The following is a 17,836-nucleotide window of genomic DNA, read 5'->3' as shown; positions in this document are numbered from 1 at the left end:
CAAATACCCTGTCATCGATGTGATCGGTATACCCTTCATATCATCTTTGCGGTATTTTCGTGGATGTCAAAAGATATGACATATCCAGGCTACATACGTAGATCCCTTTTCCCCTTCCTCATCTTGTCGAAGTATATTAAAGGAACCGAAACGCAGCCTTAAATGATTCCAAATCATTCAAGCCAACAACTTCCTCTCGTTTAATCATACCTTGTTGTTTGAGTTGATCCACCATACCTGCCTGTCATGTCTTCCCCAGATTCCTCCAGCCCCACGTGGACACCAGGAGACTTCGAACACCCGAACCAGGAGTTACGCCGGTCGATGATTATTGCCCTGGTGTTTGCTTACACGTTGTCGACTCTCTCCGTTGCTCTCAGGATCCTGGCGAGGAAGGTGACTGGGAGTAGGCTTTTCATGGACGACTACTTGATTATGGTTGCTCTGTTCTTTAAATATGCATGCTCCAGTGGAGTCGTCGTTCGTGAGTGAATCAAAATCCCCATTAAACCAACGTATACTAATACCATATTAGTCCTGTTCAATGGAATGGGGTCACACATCACAATGATCCCAGCGAAAAACCTCGTGGTTTACTTCCAAGTACGTAACTCAGCCCTATAACTATCAAGTACACGCATTGACTCAAGATAGCTCGGCTTTGCCAATGCCTTTATCTACACCGGCTGCATCGCCTTCATTAAATACTCCATTCTGGCACTGTACAGGCGACTCTTTGCAGTCCGACACATGACAATTGCAGTGAACATCATGTTTGGATTCGTCACTCTCTGGGTTGTGGGTGTTTACGTTGCAGGTGCTCTTCTGTGTATCCCCGTCAAAAGGTTCTGGGACCAGTCGGTTGAAGGAGCCTGCCTTGACCCAGCAAAATTCTACTATGGAATCCAAATCCCCAACATCCTCTCCGACATCATTCTCTTGATCATGCCCATGAGAGTCGTGTGGACATTACCGATCTCAAACGGCCAGAAAGCGCTTCTCTCTGGAGTATTCCTCGTCGGTGGCTTGTATGTTTGATATCCCATTCGCGCTACAGTGAAAGAATACTAACAATTCATGTCTAGAACCTTGATTTTCGATATCTTCCGCCTCAATGCCATGATCCGACTGGTTGAGCTAGGTCCTGATATTACCTGTGAGTATCGACCGTGCCAATATTCTTTCAATCTCTCGATCCATATCTCTAACCACATGTTCAGATAACCAAGTTCCCGTCATCGTGTGGACCTGTATCGAAGCAGCAGTCGGAATCACGGCTGCTTGTCTCCCCAACCTCCGCCCTTTGTTCAAGTTGAGTCATCGCAACTTCTGGTCTCAAATTCGTGCCTCCAACAACGTATCCGAGCTGTCCGACAGGACTCTTGTGGTCTCGAGCAATCCTGGAGGCACTATCACTTCCAACCATAAGCAAAGTGTCTCCTATGCGGTTCGGCAAACATTTGAGATGCCTCGATATGAAGACTACAAGGATGAGAAGCCGAGGGAAAGCGTCTAGGTCTGGGACTCCTTCGCTGGATGGAAGGCTCTATGCGGATTGCATAGGGGGAGTCAGGCGAAACAGGAACACATTGAAACACTCGTTTACATTCTTCTTTGTGATACCTTCATTAACATTATACACCTTTAGTCTTATTTTTATGGGCTTGTCTAAATTATAACATTACTTAATATTTGTCAAGGTCGTCTCCTTCAACTGAAAGCCGAGTTGCAATTTATTCTAGTAGTAGGAGGGTATCTAAGTAGTCCGGTGGCTGAGCTGATTTGCCGCCATTTTCCTATAACTCGCGGCCGTAGCAATTCTAGCCTTCTTACCCCAGACAAGAAGTGGAACAGGAATCAACAGGACCACCAATGCAATAACTGCAAGCAGAATATGCAAGTCTCGCAAGCCCATCCCTTCGACCCAAGGTGTCAAAGCAAAGAGTACAACCACCGAGAAGATATTTCGCATAAAAATCACTCCGACTAATGCGTCGCTAATGATCTAGAAGCGCTCAAATTAGAAGAGGACCCAAACGCTCGAAATAAGATCAGTACTCACGTCTTGATAGCAATCCATGAGATACGAGAGGGTGATACCGCTAATTGAAGCAAGTGTAAATCCAAAGAATCCAAATCCCACGGCAAGAAGAGCCCAGTGCACACCCTAGATAACGTTAGAATGTTCAAACGGCATGCTTTGGATATACTCACATAGGCAAGGCCCAAACCGAACATTAGTATCCCCGCGGGGCCAATAATGGCAAGAGGTAGAGCAAGCCAAAGACGCATCTCCGGTTCGTAAATACCGCCATTGCGTTTGGATAACCATAAAATAGATTTATCGCTTAAATGTCCACCAAAGGGGAAACCTAGAAGAGCGCCAACAAATGGAGCCACATTCATCAGCCCAACGCCAATGGCATCGAAGTTATAAGGCGGTATGATCATGTACGATGCCTGTAAGGAAGTCATGATCGCGAACCAGCTCAGCATAGATCCGTATGTGATAGCTGCATATGAAACGGCCGGGAAGGTAAAGAGCGCCACGATTGGTTGATAAAAATGCGGCCACAGAGCTTCGTTGGTGATGGTCACCAAAGCCATCCGCTGAAAATACGTCTTCATCGGAATATCCGGGTTGGTATGTACGGGGCTAGCGATCGTCTCATTGGCGCTCTTTGCATCTGCTGCGTCCCTATCTTTGCGTGATTTGGACGGTTCATCGGTCACTTGTACATCCGCGGTAAACTCCCGACCATCCAAATAAGGGACATATTTCGATTCCTCGAAAAGGAATACCACACAGAGGAGTGTGACACCGAAGAAAATGACACACCACCACCACATCCACCTCCACCCTTGTGCCACCACGATGTACCCCGATGCCACGGGGCCAAGGAATGCTCCTGCACACTGGACGACGACATACCAGCCGTTCATAGTGGCGTGCTGGTGCACGAAGAACATGTCCGCGATGGTAATCTGCACAACGATCTCGCTGATTGCGCCGCCGATGCCGGATATCAGGCCGCTACCCATTAGATCGCCGATCGTGTACATCTCGGCTTGCCAGATGGATGATGCGAGTTGTAAGGCCACGCTGAATATGTAGATTGGGCGTCGGCCGTACTTGTGGACCAGGGGCATAAAGAATATGCAGCCTATAGCAAGACCGCCGTAATTGACCGCTGCGTTGGCGTTTAGTAGATCGACTGAGAAGTTGAGCTCGTCTTGCATTGGGCCCCATGCTGTGAAGCCGATATCGAGTTGGACAAAAGTCCATAGCACAAAGAAGCTTACTAGGGTGAAGTTGAGGGCTTTGCGAGCTGTCGACCAATTAAGAGGATCGTTGGGGTCGGCTGATGGCGTGGGGAATAGTACCAGTTGGTCTCTGGATTGGTGGACTGGCTCTGTAAGTCAAGTTGTATCGGTATGGTTGGCGGTCACTTACTATCTTCTAGCCTGACTGTTCCTGGAGCCCAAATGGTCTCATCCTGAATACTGTCACTCTCCATAGTTGAGAGTTGGATACTGTAGGAAAGGATACTTGAGCGAGCATGATGGGCAAGGTGATCCTGCCTATTTAAGCAATCAGTGCCTTACACTTACGCAGATCCGCCTTATCAAGTGTGAATATCATCTGCGGGGAAACTCCCAGTGTACTCTCCAAGTGGCTCTGATATTAACTACTCGGTCGAATCAGGATGCGTTAAACATGCCGGCTTGGCGAGATTTTAGGAAGCTTCCCCGCTGATCATTTGATTATCTTTGATTCGCATGGACCTGCAACTCTAGGTATGGTATCTTCGACTTTTGTTTCAAGCTAAGTCTCGAACCCCTGCAAAACGCTAGTTCTATTCTAGGACATTGATAAGAGGAAAGCGACATTTGATTATACAGAGCAACGGACATTCAAGCAACACCCTTTCAAAGCAAACTATTAGAAAGCCTATTCAAGCGACCAGATATAAGCACGAAACATCTCTCGACTATAATCACTCCACGGGTAAACAGTAAGATCAAACTCCGGCTGCAATGTTCTCCGATTTCTCTCGGTCAGTCGAAATCCGTCCTCAAGCACATCATTACAACAAGCACACTTCGCCGTACAATGACCCCAGCCCTTCTTCCTCATCGGATCGGGCGGTTTCTCACAACATTTGCACTGACGACCACAGCACCCACCGCGCCTCGCACAATCCTGGCGCAACCACTCATTCCTGAGATGCCACTGCGGCTGCTTTCGAATCCACAGATATCCGCTCTTGATAGGGCCCACGGGACAGCCCGCTAGGAGGGTATCGTATATCCGCTCGAGGCGCGTGTACTCGTGGTCCAGAGCGATCAGCTCTTCGATGAAATCCGGCAGAACCAATTTGGCTGCTTCGTCGGAGCCGTTGTGGAATCTATGGATATTCTTCTTGACGAACGTCTCGCGTTGGGTGATTTCGCGCAGGCGCTCTTCTGTTTCGATGATCGATTGCGCCCATCGGGATAGCACGTCCCAGTCCGTCTCCCACCATACATGTCGCATGCCCCGTATGATCTGCCAGTTGACCCATCGGCCCGAGGTTTCTGCGACATTTTGTGCGAAGCTGAGGATGTCCTCGAGCGCGGGGAATCGGATTTGCTTGACTAGGTTCTTCATCTCGGGTTGCTTTGGGGATACATGGAAGATAATTGGCGGTGGTTTGAAAGATTCGACATGTTACATCACTTTTTATCATCCGATCAGTTGCTGCGAATATGGTTTGCGCGTTCCATGGTGGAACATTAGCTTGTATAGTTTATCCCTCATTTCAAATGTCACAGAATAACCAAATCGGGCCATGAAGGGAGCTCGGCCTTGTCATCCAGTGAGCGGTAGAATGTCGATAAGATCAGGAGATGCCGAGATAATCAAATGCCCCGAGATCGGCCTCCCGCATTGCATAAATCGGCCTCGGTGGGGTGTTGTATTTGGAGAAATGTCCCATTTTATCTTAACTCTGTAGCAGATCGACTGGAAATTCTCGACACTGTCTCCTCAAGAGTAATCATCAAACATGTCCGATACTACCACGGCAAAGCGCCGAGTGTTGGTGATTGGATCAGGTGGTGTGGGGACGATGGTCAGCGTCGCCCTCGAAAGATCCGGTCAGGCATCTGTCACGTCTGTTCTTCGTTCCAACTATGAACAAGTCGTCAAGCATGGATTCGAAATCGAGTCTATCGACCACGGAAAACTATCAGCCTGGAGACCAAGCGCAAGTATGTATCCTCGCAAAGTCGCGAGGCGAGAAATAGCTTGCCCGGTCCAGTCGAAGCTAACACATAGATAGTCGTCAACGCGGTTCCCTTGGGTGATCCCAACGCCCCATTCGACTATGTGATCGTCACGATGAAGAACATCCCCGAAGTGAACAACACCCCCAAGATCATAGCTCCAGCCATAACTCCAGGTCATACAACGATCGTCCTATTCCAAAACGGTCTGTATATCGAACCACCGATCATCGCAGCATTCCCCGAGAACGTGGTGTTGTCAGCGCCGAGTTTCATCGGCGCACATGAACACAACGGGCATGTGGTACACGACGACCACGACAAATTCCACATTGGCGCATTCCGCAACCCATCCGTGGACGCGGCGTTTGAGCGCGCCAAGCTCGAAGAGTTTGCGACGATTTATAACAGCAGCAAAGTCGTCGATGCGAATGTTGTCGATGACATCGTCTTCTATCGCTGGCGCAAGGTGCTTTGGAATGGGATTTTCAATCCCATGTGCGCTCTCACTCAGCTTGACAGTGCTGCAGTCCGGCTATTCGGCGGCGAGTATAGTTTGATAAGACCCGGTATGGCGGAGATGGCGGCCATTGCGAAGGCGGATGGGTATGACCTTGGCCCGGGGATTGTGGATGAGATGGTTGATGCTACTCCTCTCGAGTTGTGTTTCCGGCCTAGTATGCTAGTGGACGTGGATAAGGGAAATCCCATGGAGGTGGAGGTCATTCTGGGGAATGCTTTGCGTGTGGCGAGGGAGAAGGGTGTTCACACGCCGATCTTGGATAACACGTATCGGTTCCTGAAGCTCACCCAGGCCCGGCTGTTGGCTGCCAGGGGATTGATTGTCGTACCGAAGGAACTGCCGAAAGTAGACCTGATATAGTCATTAGTCTAGACCTCGTTTCGGTCTAAAGATATACAGTTTGCCAAACCAGGCTGTTGGTTTCATTGTTCCACAGCATTGGCAATAAGAAGGAGATGGTCACACGACATGCTTCCTTGTCGTTGCCTCGAGTCAGTAACCAATAAGTGACTGTTTGAACAACCGGTGAAGAATACGAACTAGGCATGTCGATCTCAGTGGCAGGCATACATGAACTCAGCAACAATCCCCCAGAAAATACTCCCTATACACTCACCAGATCGAAAATGGAGAAAATCGATATCCACACCCACTGCGTACCACCCTCTTATCGCGAGTATTGCCTACAGAGCGACTTCGCGGGCAGAGGTCACCCAGATGGAATGCCGGCGATCCCAGTGAGTGCCTGAACGGGAACAACCATCTAACTTTCACACTAAATACAAGAATTCAGGAATGGAGTCCCGAAGCACACATTGAACTAATGAACCAGCTAAAAATCAAGAAATCAGTGCTGAGCATGTCCTCTCCAGCAACACATTTAACCCCAGGAAATGACGAAGAAGGCCGATCTGTAACCCGACGGGCCAACATCGACATGTCCAAAATCTGCGCCGATCACCCAACCCACTTCCTCTTCTTCGCCTCTCTCCCCCTCCCAGACGTGGAAGGCTCCCTTGCAGAAATAGACTATGCACTGGACCATCTTGGCGCAGTGGGGTTTCAGATTCTGACCAATTCGCATGGCATCTACCCGGGTGATCAGCGCTTTACCCGGGTTTTTGACAAATTGAGTGCGCGAAAGACCATCGCCTTCTTTCACCCAACTACATGTTTTATCCGGCACGATGATGACTCCCTGGAGAAGGAGATACCGCTCCCTGGGGTCTCGGCGCCTATTATGGAGTTTATGTTCGATTCGACCAGGGCACTCATGAGTCTGCTTACCTCTGGGACCGTTGACCGCTGTCCTGGAATTACATTTGTGTCTTGCCACTGCGGTGCGACTTTTCCTCCGATAATGGAAAGGATCGCAGAGTTCTCGTCCATGGTTCCCGGTCCAGGGGATGGGATTAGTGGGGAGAGGATTAAGCAGCTGTTACGGACGCGTTTCTATTTTGATCTTGCGGGTGTGCCATTCCCGGATCAGATTCATGGTCTTCTGCGGCTGGTTGATTCGTCTAGATTGCTGTATGGGAGTGATTACCCCTATACCCCTGCAGCGTTGGCTGAGTCTCTGGCTAAGAGAGTGGATGATGGATTGCAGAGTGTCTTTGGATCAGAGACAACGAGACGAATCTTGCTTCATAATGCGCAGGATCTTCTTGGGGAGATGAGTGAGTAGCTTGGATTTGCAAGCGATTCATGGCCGAGGAAAGGCTGATTTAGACTCGTTGTAACCAATCATGATAGAAGTTCACCATGTTATTGTTACTAGCAGGCTATATAGACAGTATTCCGAATTGTAACCTTCAATAGACCTAGTCATCCGGACGCACAGGAATGACTGTTTCGTGATCAAGTCCAACCTCATCCCGGACAAAGTCAATAATTATCGTAAAACCGCTAGGGTGACGCAAGGATAGTTGCGTGGTTAGACTTTGAGCCACCTTTGTCTCACTAATTGTAGATAAATGAGAGATATCTATGACATCTTTAGGTAGTGTATTATCTATTGCGTGGCGGATTGAGAGCCGGCCAGTGGTAACAAACTCGACATCAAGAAAGATTGCACCGATCTGCACCAAAAAGTCGTGTTTGATGTCTTTTATATCAAGTGAATATGGCAGGTCATCTTGGTTGAGTAAAAGACAAGACGCATTGCTAGTTCTGCTAGACAGGCTCTTCGAAAAGCAGGTGCTCGCAATCCTGGTATCAGAGTCCGACTTAAGACTCAATAGGGGGGATACTGAAGACATGGAAGCTTTCTGCGTGGCAACTGAAGTATTGCTCGCTGTCGAGCCACTGGTAAGAGGTAAGAATGCAATGCTCTCCGCTCTATACTGCTTCGGAGGACGAGGACTTCGTTGAAACCCTGTGGCAATGGCTGAAATCTCCTTGGTCATGGATTTTAATATGACTTGAAGCTGTTGAGCCTCTTTGGAAGCCGAATAATCCAAATCAGGCAGTGTCCATAGGTCATAAAGCCGCCGGTGAGCATGTGAGATTCGGTATAACCCATGCTTCTGGATGAACATATCGCAGAGGTAGCATGCGGACTTGCTACATCCGATAAACCGCGGACTAGGATCATGAGGATGATTCGTGTAGTGAACAATCTGCTGCATCTCTGCGTGAACAAAGCACACTTTGGAGCCTACTGGCCTTCCTTTGGAAGCTTTCAAGGTTTCAATCGCAATATTGCTGAACAGGGGCTTGTACTCTGGACGTCTACCGACTCTGACAAGATCTCGACACACAAAGAAGTATCGCGCAAGCTTGTCAATTTGACGTATTCCACCTCTATCACGGAGTTGAGCTGAAATTTGTAGCCGCTGAAGGTGTTCCTCCAGCAATCCTGTCCCACCAACACCAGCCAATTCAGCACAGCTTTTTATCACATTTTTCTGATATTCCTTTCTCAAAATCTGTGGAACAGGTTTTTTGAAAGGTAAAAGGCAGGATATCAGCTGGCGCGCCGGTTGCACCAGAGATTGAAAACCTGCTGACTGACGATTGATAACGGAAATCTCATCAACAAATACCTGAACCTGTGAGAGTAGAAACGGCCTCAGTTTGTAATAGCGGCTAGGCTGTGGTAACCATGGCGGACGAATTCTGCTAAGAATTCGATCTTCGCGGATGTCAACAACCATGTCGAATATTTTGTCACGAAATTCACGCCGTCGCTTTCCTGTACAAGTCAGCAACCCTGAATATGACATTTGCATACAAGGAGCTACCTTCAGAAGCGTACTCGCTCACCAAAGCCATGGTTTTATTCAATTCCAGAACTCTTTTATCGGATGGCGTGTGGTTGCTCGCGAGGCAAATGACAAGCCCAGGTGCTTTCTCCTGGAGAGTCACAGCCGTCACATTTTTGGCTCCCTCTTCTGCCTGACCTAGGAAGGCAATATCATCGGCAAGTTGCATCTCATCCTCAGCTTTTAGCAAGTGCTTAGCTGATTGAGAAGGTGGAATTTCTATTCGATAAGAGTGTTCTTCGGATGGTTGATCCGTTAGTCCGCGTAGGTTTTGAACTGCTTGATGAAATTCCTTCGAGGGTATCATTTTGCTCGAGCAACCATGAGCATATGGCCTAGTAACAGATGTTAGAAGATTGCATCAGTGAGAGAAATGGGAATGGTCAGCGTAGTTTCGATGGAACACTTGGAAGCTAGCAACACACGCACACATCGGCTGAGTGCTCTCTGTGACGTGGCATACGAGTATGCGGATTCATGCATATTAGTAGCCTAGGCAAATGTCAACGCTCATGATAGGCTTGTTCGTGCAGGGTTCCTAACAAAGATACGTTTTTGGCTGTTAACTAAGGCCCAAGCCTGTGGAAGCCTGACAAACAAGGTATAAAGGCTTATCTCAGCCTTCTTCTGTTATTTCCATTCTCGTCCTCGGTATATCTTCGACCTCGATCACGGCCTCCGTAGCTCTAGTGAACCGTCGTTGGAAGTAGTACTGAACTTCAGGACTTGGGGATCTTCTCAAATGATTAAGACATCAGGTCTCTCACCGTCTACTGATGATTAGTACGACGTTGGAATATTGGCTTCCATACTTCCAACATCTTTTCAACGGCAGCAGCCTGGGCAAAGCGTCCTAGGTCACAGCTCAAGTCTAATAGCCTGTGTCATAAGGGCAGTCAGCTGATGATGTTATTAAAAATGTGCTCGGTGCTAGCAATTGAATATCCACTATATCTACTAACTTTTACCAAAATAGCACCTCAGGTGCTAGGATCGCACCCCAATTCCCATATCATACATTCCACATAGACCTCATCAATCCAACTGAACCCTGCATGCCAATAATAAAATCATATGCTCAATTATAGCTTCAACTGTAACAAGTTGCCGACCATCTCTCGGGCTGTGATGCGCGTGGTAGCCCATAACGTCGGGAAGTCCAGGGTGCTGGAGAAGGTATCGGCGTAACCGAAGAAGAGCATGGGGGGGATCCAGCCACGGGCGTACTCGAGCGCGAAGCAAGATTCATCCATCTTGTACTGCTTGACCTCGCCGCGGACTAGGTGGTGCACACTGCCGGCCGGGTAGACCTCCGGCTTGAACTCTCCGGGGGAGTAGGCGAGCTGGGTGCCCTGAAGGATGTGGAAGTAGTCGTCGGCGGTGTGGCGGCCGGTGTGGCCTTCGGTTCCGATAGCGGTGCCTGCGAAGATTGAATGCGATTAGAAGGGAAAAGGAATGCAGTAGACTTGATCGCGGGCGCGAAACTCACCGAAGATGATTAGGTACTCTGTGATACTAGCATGAATCACGTACATAGCGCCCATGGCGCCGCCGGCGTTGTTGAAAACCCACTCCTCCTGGGTGCTTAGGTAGTTGGGACCGACTTTTTGCTCCAGCTCGGCGACGATAAAGTTGACGACAGAGCGGGTGTCTTCGCCGTGGGCGCTGATAGCGCGCTGAGATACATCGTGTAGGTGCACCGGGTCGAAGATGTAGAATTGCTCCAGGCGCGCATCAAGGTATCGGTAGACGGCGGAGAATAGAGCCAGGAAGATAGCCAGGTAGCTGAGGCTCTTCAGGGAGAAGCAGCGACAGCGGCAGCCGGAGCTGGAAGACTTTGAGGATTTAGAAGGCATCTTGGGAATTGGGGAAGGGACCTGGAGTCTTTGAAAAAAGAGGCATGCGAGCACTTAAATTTAATTCCACCCCCTAGCGAAATCCCCGGAGTTCCACTTAGTGGGGCATATAAGCAAAACAATTGAAAATAGTCAAAACGCCCTCGCTTTTGTTCGATTCATTACTACTGTATATCAGTCAATTCCTTGCTCATTGTCTCATGCTTAAGTCAATACATGCACCTATATGCTGGTGATATTGCAATCCTATGGTTTGTAGTGTTTGAATGTGTTTGTATATGTTTGTATGTGTTTGCACTGTTTGTTTTACATCAACAGGCCATGCCGGATGCCCACAATCCGAATTATCGTCTCTTCTATTGGCCAAGCGTCCTCGATATCTCCTTTCCCCGACGATGTTCCGTACGTCTGCACCTGTCAGGTAGGACAGTCCAATCATCTCCAATGACAGCTCACCTCGGATCGCCGTGATCCGTATGCGGGAACTGCCGCAGTCCGCGGAACCCGATGCCAAGATATATCAAACTACTCCCCGAGGTCATCCTGTTGCTCAGATTCTTAAACATTGAACTTGGTATGCTTGCATATGACGGACTGTCGATGCTAGGACACATGGCTAGTTTGACTGTTTCTATCAGTATAAAGAGATGGGAGATGGGTATCCCGAGGTTTGACCTGGATTGAGACGATATATATATTCTGAACATTGTACAACATACATATCTAATCTCGACTAGAGTCCACCGTATATCGATGAATGTATCGAATCCAAGCTTGAATTGTTTGTGTGATATCAGAGAAGCTAATTATCTAAAGTTGACTTGGGATGATATCCAAAATGACGAGGACCTGCGCTATGCTGACGGACCGACCCTTGCCTATATGACCACGACATAGCTGAAAGGAAAAGTCGCAAGCAAAATGATTGCACCGTGTAAGATAAACAGCCATGAGTTTCGGGTTTTCTGACTTGCTCATGACGGTAGCCACAATTGCCTCTCCGTCTGAGTCCTCGTCCCAATCGGCCCATTTTCAATTTCCGAAGATGCAGGGGACTGCTAGACAGAACATACCTTATAGTGCCTGACTGTGAGCGCGTACGAATGTGTAACATCCATACTTGAGCTACGTGGCTTGCCATGAAACCATCCCCTGTCGAATGATGGCAAGAACCATTCTAATTTGGTTTCTGCATGACTTGAATTCAACGGTCAAAATGTCGATCATCTCCCATTGAAAAACGGTCGGCATTCCGCAATCTCTGACTAGGAGCAAGTCCTCAGCCGAGACCTTTGGAGTCAGCTACCATCCATTTTCTGGGGAGTCTTATTTTGTGTTATTTGCGGGGTGCATGAAGAACAGGCGTAAGTGACGATGTGGCTGATTCGTGAGTACATACAGCATATGTATCCTTCAAGTCTCTAGATTTGACCATCACATATGACACGCAAATCAATTACCACTGACCTGGCTCCCGCACAAAGCTAGTCACACCACGGAAAAACTTCGCAAATGCAAACCGACAATTTATGCTTCAGGGGAATCTCGAACAAAGCGGATACCTTTTAAGCAACGGCCTCCGATTTGACCGCGTTCTAGAAGCAGTAATCCCCCGCCCCGCTCTGCGACGGCCTCACGTACGGTGCCAACGACCGGAGAGCTTTCCGAATCCGCAGATGAGTAGATAATGCCCTGCATAATGAACCTCGAGTCGTGGAAAAATTTGTCCACGATGCACGTCATGGCAGCAGCCATCTATTCCTTCAATCGCGGCTGGCCGTGGCCCCGAGCAAGCTTTTGATATTATCCGGCTGTTGTGGAGTCCCGGCCATGAGCTCGACGGAGATAATAACTCGTACCAATATGAAATGTGAGACAGGAGTCCTCCGCACTCTATACGGAACATGAATCCACCGCCGGTGCAGGTCATTCCCCAAACGGACGACTCCCGAGAGAAGATGGCATGTATAAAACAACCCTACAACCCCAGTTCCACCCTGTGAGACTCCAATTTCATACCAAGATACTCCCATCTGTCCCTGAGACCAACACCCGATCCCAAAGCCACTATGAAGTCCTTCATCGCACCCGTGTCCCTCCTCTGCCTGGGACTGTCGGCCATGGGCAACGCCGCCAGGGCCCCAGTCAAGGCCATCGCTCGTCGCGCAGACTTCTGCGATCAGTGGGGCACAACCACAACGGACACCTACATCCTCTACAACAACCTCTGGAACGAAGCCCAAGACCCCTCCGGCACGCAGTGCACAGGGCTAGACTCGAGCAGCGGCAGTAAGATCGCGTGGCACACCTCGTGGTCGTGGGCCGGTGCCACGAACCAGGTCAAGAGCTACGCCAGTGCCTCGCTGCAGTTCACTCCTAAGACGCTGAGTGCTATTAGCAGCATCGAGTCCGTTTGGGACTGGAGGTAAGCCTGGTGCACATGGTTTCTTTAGAACGAACAGCCCTAACCATCTCTGAATAGCTACTCGACTACCGATATCGTCGCCGATGTCGCTTACGACATGTTTCTCAGTTCTACTGCTGACGGCAGCGAGGAGTACGAGATCATGGTGTGGCTTGCGGCTCTGGGCGGTGCGGGCCCGATCTCGAGCACTGGCAAGGCCATCGCGACGGTTACTATCAATGGTGTCGAATGGGATGTGTGGGTTGGTCCCAATGGCCAGATGACTGTTTACAGCTTCGTCGCCAAGTCGACCGTTACGAGCTTCTCCGGTGACCTGTTGAAGTTCTTTACGTACCTTGTCAACGACCAGGGTCTGAGCAACAGCAAATACTTGATTGATGTGCAGGCTGGCACTGAGCCTTTCACTGGTACTGCTAAGTTGACTGTTTCTTCTTACTCGGTCGCTGTTGTTTAATTGTCAAGTGATTCCATGGTTTTAGCGAAGGGCATGACTGGGACTTGGGAAGATAGTTGGGAAATGTAATCAATCACAATTCACCAAGTACCGGATCGATAATCACTGCCAATCATAGAACCACCATTGTCATAATGCCAAATACACACATTAGTATCAGCCTGCGACTCGTACTCCGCATATGCACGGTCGCATTCTTCGCGTTGCATCTCACCCATACGATTTCTAGCCGCCACCCAACACTGAAACAAACCCTCCAATCCCGAAACCGCCCCATTCCAACACCGGGCCCAAAGCTCTGAGAATCCCAACGGCGCCATAAAATGATGGAGCCTGGGCTGGATATGCGGATCACCTTTGGGATCACCTGCGGGATCGTGGGATCACCCGTGGGAACAAACGTTGGAAACCTGCATAGAGCACTCTTAACCAACCATCCAAATCACCAACAGCGAGACGCCCGATGAAATGAGGCGCAGTATCACTTCCAGCATCCCAAATTCGGGACAGGCGGAACGGCGGGTGACGGCCCGCGCATGGGGACGTCCGGGGTAGTGAAAAGCAGGAGCGTAGTGCGTATAGAAACAAATCTAAGAATAACGAAAGAAAACGATAAAATTAGAGCTAAACGTCATAGCGCTTCCACGATGTTGGGATTGTAAGCGCTGGGCGGGAAGTCGGGAGTGGAAAGAGGATGGGCGCTTATGTAGATGCATATGCAGTGTGCTGCCTTTTTTTTTTTAGAGTAGCCAACACGCTAAAAGAGCTATGCACGGAACATTGCATGCATCCCACGGCTCTACTGCATGGTCGGGGAGAGGCAAAAGATAGCCGGGTGGTTGGGAAGAGGTTGGAAATCGATAGATCCAAGAGGAAAAAAGAAAAAAGGGTCCGGAATGATGTGACCTGCCTCATGTGAGGTGGATGTCGGATAATTCCAACAGGTTGGGATCGTTTTATTTTCTTTTTCCCCTCCAGGAGTGGCATGTCTCCCCCTCGAACACGCTATATTCGCGCCGTTGGATTGGGATCCAGTCAAATGACAGGACAGCCAAGTCTGTCAAAGGGACCATTTCACAGGGATTCCGGCGATCAGATCGGAAACTGACAGGTTTCGAGTGATTGGGCACTAACGCGAGTTCACGGCGCCAACCTGAAATCGCCACCGTGTTTTTTTCAGCTGAAGTCTGTTCTTGGTGATGATTGACTAGATAATAGATCCTATTTTGGTATGGAATGGAATGACCCATACGGAGTAGATCTGAGACGGTCATGCGTTTCATAGGAATCATTGTGAAGGGCCCATATTCTAGATCCTAGATCAGCTGTATTGTTGGACGTCGCCCTGTCCCAATACGCCCCTTATTTTAGTTTCATGTAGAATGTAGAATACTATCACACCGAGTCCATCGTGTCCAGCCAGTCGATGCAATCCAACAGCCAAAAACCAACCGTCCAACCCTCTATTGGATGAATCTAGGGATAATAACGCACAGGTACAATAATAGTCTATCAACTGTACATCATCCGTTCTCTCTCGACAAATCAGCTCACTTTCCCTGTCAGACTCCGCGCGCCAAAAAAATAGGTAGCATCTTAGATCCAACTATGCAGGTTGGCTCTGTTCTATCCCTGTTGGCTATCTTCTCTCTTCTAACTGGATGGCCGTTCCTTGCAGGGGAGAACCGTATCCCCTCTCTCCTCCCACTCTGGCGCATACCAGATACTATAACTAGAGAGGCATTCCACCCAGATTCTTCACGAGATTCATCATGCCCAACGTCGTCATCCTTTCCTTTGATACCTGCCTTTTATTTTGATCCTTCGCCTTTTCTATCCTGAATTTCCCCCCCTCAGAGACATTATTTCCAATCTATTGCTTACTTGCAGTGAACTGTGGATTGTGTCTCTCTCGAATAAATTTCGGGTTTCACTTTGGAGAAGTTCTCAGTTAGGGCTATCGATAGGCGTTGACACGACAACCCCAACTATCCCATCCTTACTGCAACATTCTTTTTTTAAAGAAAGTACTTGATCTGAAAGTTATCCTGCCGGCCAGGAATTCACTTTCTCTGTTCGCCATTGTGTCTCTTGGTCTTTGATCGGATTTCTTTGCTTCACCCTGTGTCGACTCCCTCTGATACCGCCAACATACAAAGACCTTTGTCGTTTGCCCAAAGATTCCTGAATTGGATTGTCCCGAGACAATCTATCTGTGGCCTTGATCACCTTTTTGATCTCAGTTCCGCATATTTAACTCCCATCCTCGATCTCTTCTCCGATATCCAACTTCTTGTCATATCCCTCTATCAAGATGGACTCAGCATCACTCAACCGAGCTGCTCTCAATGAGTTTGTCACTGTCCGAGTGACTCGCGAAATGATCACACACCTGGCTCAACAGGCAGCCCAGGTCATCCGCTGTGAGGCGCATGTGACCAACACGGTCAACCAGAATGGCCAACCTACACCACCATCCACCCCTCCAATGGACCCCTCTGACCTGCCTGCTCTTCCCCCGATCGAGACCTTTATCGCGTCACTTGTTGCTCGGTCGCAGGTGCAGGTGCCCACTCTCATGAGCTGTCTCGTCTACCTCGGTCGTCTTCGATCACGTCTGCCACCAGTCGCAAAGGGCATGCGCTGCACTGTCCATCGCATCTTCCTCGCCTCGCTCATCCTGGCCGCCAAAAATCTGAACGACTCCAGTCCCAAGAACAAGCATTGGGCCCGTTACACTGCAGTGAAGGGATTCGAAGGTTTCGGCTTCTCTCTCCCTGAGGTCAACCTCATGGAACGCCAGCTCCTCTTCCTTCTGGACTGGGACCTGCGCATCACCGAGCAGGATCTCTTCACTTATTTCGAGCCTTTTCTCGCCCCCCACCGCCAGCGCTTGATAGCCCAAGAGCAAGAACGTATCGCCGATGAGGAATATCTCCACAAACAAGAGCAACACCGCGAGTGGTACAGCATCCCATTTTACAACCTGTTATCATAACAAATACTAACCCACCCCTAGGCGCCGTCTTCACTCATCAGCAGACCTACTGGCCAGCCGACTCCGCCGTCAAAAGCTCGAGGCCCGGAGCGAGACGCGTCGCGGAAACGACAACTCTCTCCGCCGTCTCCCTAGCCACGTCTCCTGCCCAAGCATGCACAACACCCACTACGCCGCACAGAATATCGCCGAGCACGATCGCTACAACCCCTACCAACGCCAGCGTGCATCCCCCAGCCGAACCACCCGCTCTGTCTCCCCACCATCCGTCGGCGACGTGCCAGCCCTCTCCCACGCCGAGACCTTCAACTCTCTCTGCTCGCGCTCGTCCAGCATCGCCCCAAGCTCAAGAGGCACACCAGCTTCCATCAGTACGGTTTCCTCGAACGGTGCCGACGACCTCATGCTCGCGGACCCCAACCGCAGCCCGTCATCCCTCTCACTGAACCACAGCTACGTGGACGTCGCCCACATCGAATCCACCAAGTCCTCGGAGCCTATCCGCCAGCCATCCAAGAAGCTGAAGACCAGCAACCACGCGCACAGCGGCGGCTTCGTGGCTCGCTTCCTTGCCTCCGCGACCGGCTCTTACATGGGCGGTCGTCGGTCTCACTAAATCGAGCCGGTTCTCGATCTCTCCTGCCTCTCTTTCTTTTTCCCCTTTTAGCAATCTGATCTTTACTTAATCACCGATACTCCCACGCATCTCTCCTTTTTCCTATCTCACTGACTCTTACGCTCTCACTCATACATGCCCATATCTCTTTTATTTCCTTTTCAAATTTCCATATTTCCGCTTTTGAAAAAGCTGTTCACCCCGTTGATACGCACATGTTGCCAATACCCCTCGCTCACACTTACTATTTGATGTTCATATATGTCATCTAACACCGTGTATGAGCTTGATTACGCGAAAGTTGTCATTCTGCTTTCTTCTCGTCTTTTCCTTTTCCTTTTCATCTCTCTTATCTATTCCACTCGTTACTGCATCTGCCTCGTGTCGGCATTTGTATGTCTGTCATCTAGTCTTTCTTATGCTTGTGGTCTTC

General features: G+C 49.4%; 9 protein-coding genes across 9 annotated transcripts; 5 read left to right on the top strand and 4 right to left on the bottom strand.

Annotated features, from left to right (window-relative positions):
* Positions 1 to 246: 246 nt before the first annotated feature.
* LCP9604111_6213 (uncharacterized protein) lies at positions 247 to 1,516 on the top strand (the record flags this gene model as incomplete). The annotated part of the gene is made up of 5 exons (XM_039074110.1): positions 247 to 484; positions 536 to 603; positions 655 to 1,028; positions 1,086 to 1,156; positions 1,221 to 1,516. The coding sequence occupies 5 exons, from the start codon at positions 247 to 249 to the stop codon at positions 1,514 to 1,516; spliced, it is 1,047 nt and encodes a 348-aa protein (XP_038927739.1).
* A 240-nt stretch (positions 1,517 to 1,756) lies between these two features.
* Positions 1,757 to 3,518, bottom strand: LCP9604111_6212 (uncharacterized protein; the record flags this gene model as incomplete). The annotated part of the gene is made up of 4 exons (XM_039074109.1): positions 1,757 to 2,005; positions 2,063 to 2,167; positions 2,215 to 3,407; positions 3,455 to 3,518. 4 exons carry the CDS (start codon positions 3,516 to 3,518, stop codon positions 1,757 to 1,759), a joined length of 1,611 nt encoding a protein of 536 aa, XP_038927738.1.
* A 434-nt stretch (positions 3,519 to 3,952) lies between these two features.
* Positions 3,953 to 4,651, bottom strand: LCP9604111_6211 (uncharacterized protein; the record flags this gene model as incomplete). Its single annotated transcript, XM_039074108.1, has 1 exon — positions 3,953 to 4,651. One exon carries the CDS (start codon positions 4,649 to 4,651, stop codon positions 3,953 to 3,955), a length of 699 nt encoding a protein of 232 aa, XP_038927737.1.
* A 397-nt stretch (positions 4,652 to 5,048) lies between these two features.
* On the top strand, positions 5,049 to 6,151 carry LCP9604111_6210 (ketopantoate reductase family protein; the record flags this gene model as incomplete). The annotated part of the gene is made up of 2 exons (XM_039074107.1): positions 5,049 to 5,253; positions 5,325 to 6,151. The coding sequence occupies 2 exons, from the start codon at positions 5,049 to 5,051 to the stop codon at positions 6,149 to 6,151; spliced, it is 1,032 nt and encodes a 343-aa protein (XP_038927736.1).
* Positions 6,152 to 6,417: 266 nt separating this feature from the next.
* LCP9604111_6209 (amidohydrolase family protein) lies at positions 6,418 to 7,475 on the top strand (the record flags this gene model as incomplete). The annotated part of the gene is made up of 2 exons (XM_039074105.1): positions 6,418 to 6,528; positions 6,585 to 7,475. The coding sequence occupies 2 exons, from the start codon at positions 6,418 to 6,420 to the stop codon at positions 7,473 to 7,475; spliced, it is 1,002 nt and encodes a 333-aa protein (XP_038927735.1).
* Positions 7,476 to 7,611: 136 nt separating this feature from the next.
* On the bottom strand, positions 7,612 to 9,361 carry LCP9604111_6208 (nucleic acid/nucleotide deaminase domain-containing protein; the record flags this gene model as incomplete). Its single annotated transcript, XM_039074104.1, has 2 exons — positions 7,612 to 8,984; positions 9,034 to 9,361. The coding sequence occupies 2 exons, from the start codon at positions 9,359 to 9,361 to the stop codon at positions 7,612 to 7,614; spliced, it is 1,701 nt and encodes a 566-aa protein (XP_038927734.1).
* A 775-nt stretch (positions 9,362 to 10,136) lies between these two features.
* Positions 10,137 to 10,910, bottom strand: erg2 (C-8 sterol isomerase ERG2; the record flags this gene model as incomplete). The annotated part of the gene is made up of 2 exons (XM_039074103.1): positions 10,137 to 10,474; positions 10,544 to 10,910. The coding sequence occupies 2 exons, from the start codon at positions 10,908 to 10,910 to the stop codon at positions 10,137 to 10,139; spliced, it is 705 nt and encodes a 234-aa protein (XP_038927733.1).
* Positions 10,911 to 12,979: 2,069 nt separating this feature from the next.
* On the top strand, positions 12,980 to 13,789 carry xgeA (putative endoglucanase; the record flags this gene model as incomplete). Its single annotated transcript, XM_039074102.1, has 2 exons — positions 12,980 to 13,335; positions 13,393 to 13,789. 2 exons carry the CDS (start codon positions 12,980 to 12,982, stop codon positions 13,787 to 13,789), a joined length of 753 nt encoding a protein of 250 aa, XP_038927732.1.
* A 2,314-nt stretch (positions 13,790 to 16,103) lies between these two features.
* Positions 16,104 to 17,403, top strand: LCP9604111_6205 (cyclin family protein; the record flags this gene model as incomplete). Its single annotated transcript, XM_039074101.1, has 2 exons — positions 16,104 to 16,753; positions 16,809 to 17,403. The coding sequence occupies 2 exons, from the start codon at positions 16,104 to 16,106 to the stop codon at positions 17,401 to 17,403; spliced, it is 1,245 nt and encodes a 414-aa protein (XP_038927731.1).
* Between the last annotated feature and the right edge of the window lie 433 nt (positions 17,404 to 17,836).

This window comes from Penicillium roqueforti (genome assembly GCF_015533775.1).
Source record: "Penicillium roqueforti strain LCP96 04111 chromosome Unknown scaffold_16, whole genome shotgun sequence".
Classification (NCBI taxonomy): domain Eukaryota; kingdom Fungi; phylum Ascomycota; class Eurotiomycetes; order Eurotiales; family Aspergillaceae; genus Penicillium; species Penicillium roqueforti.
The sequence above is the reverse complement of the archived record's forward strand: the minus strand, read 5'-3'. Positions and strand labels throughout refer to the sequence as shown.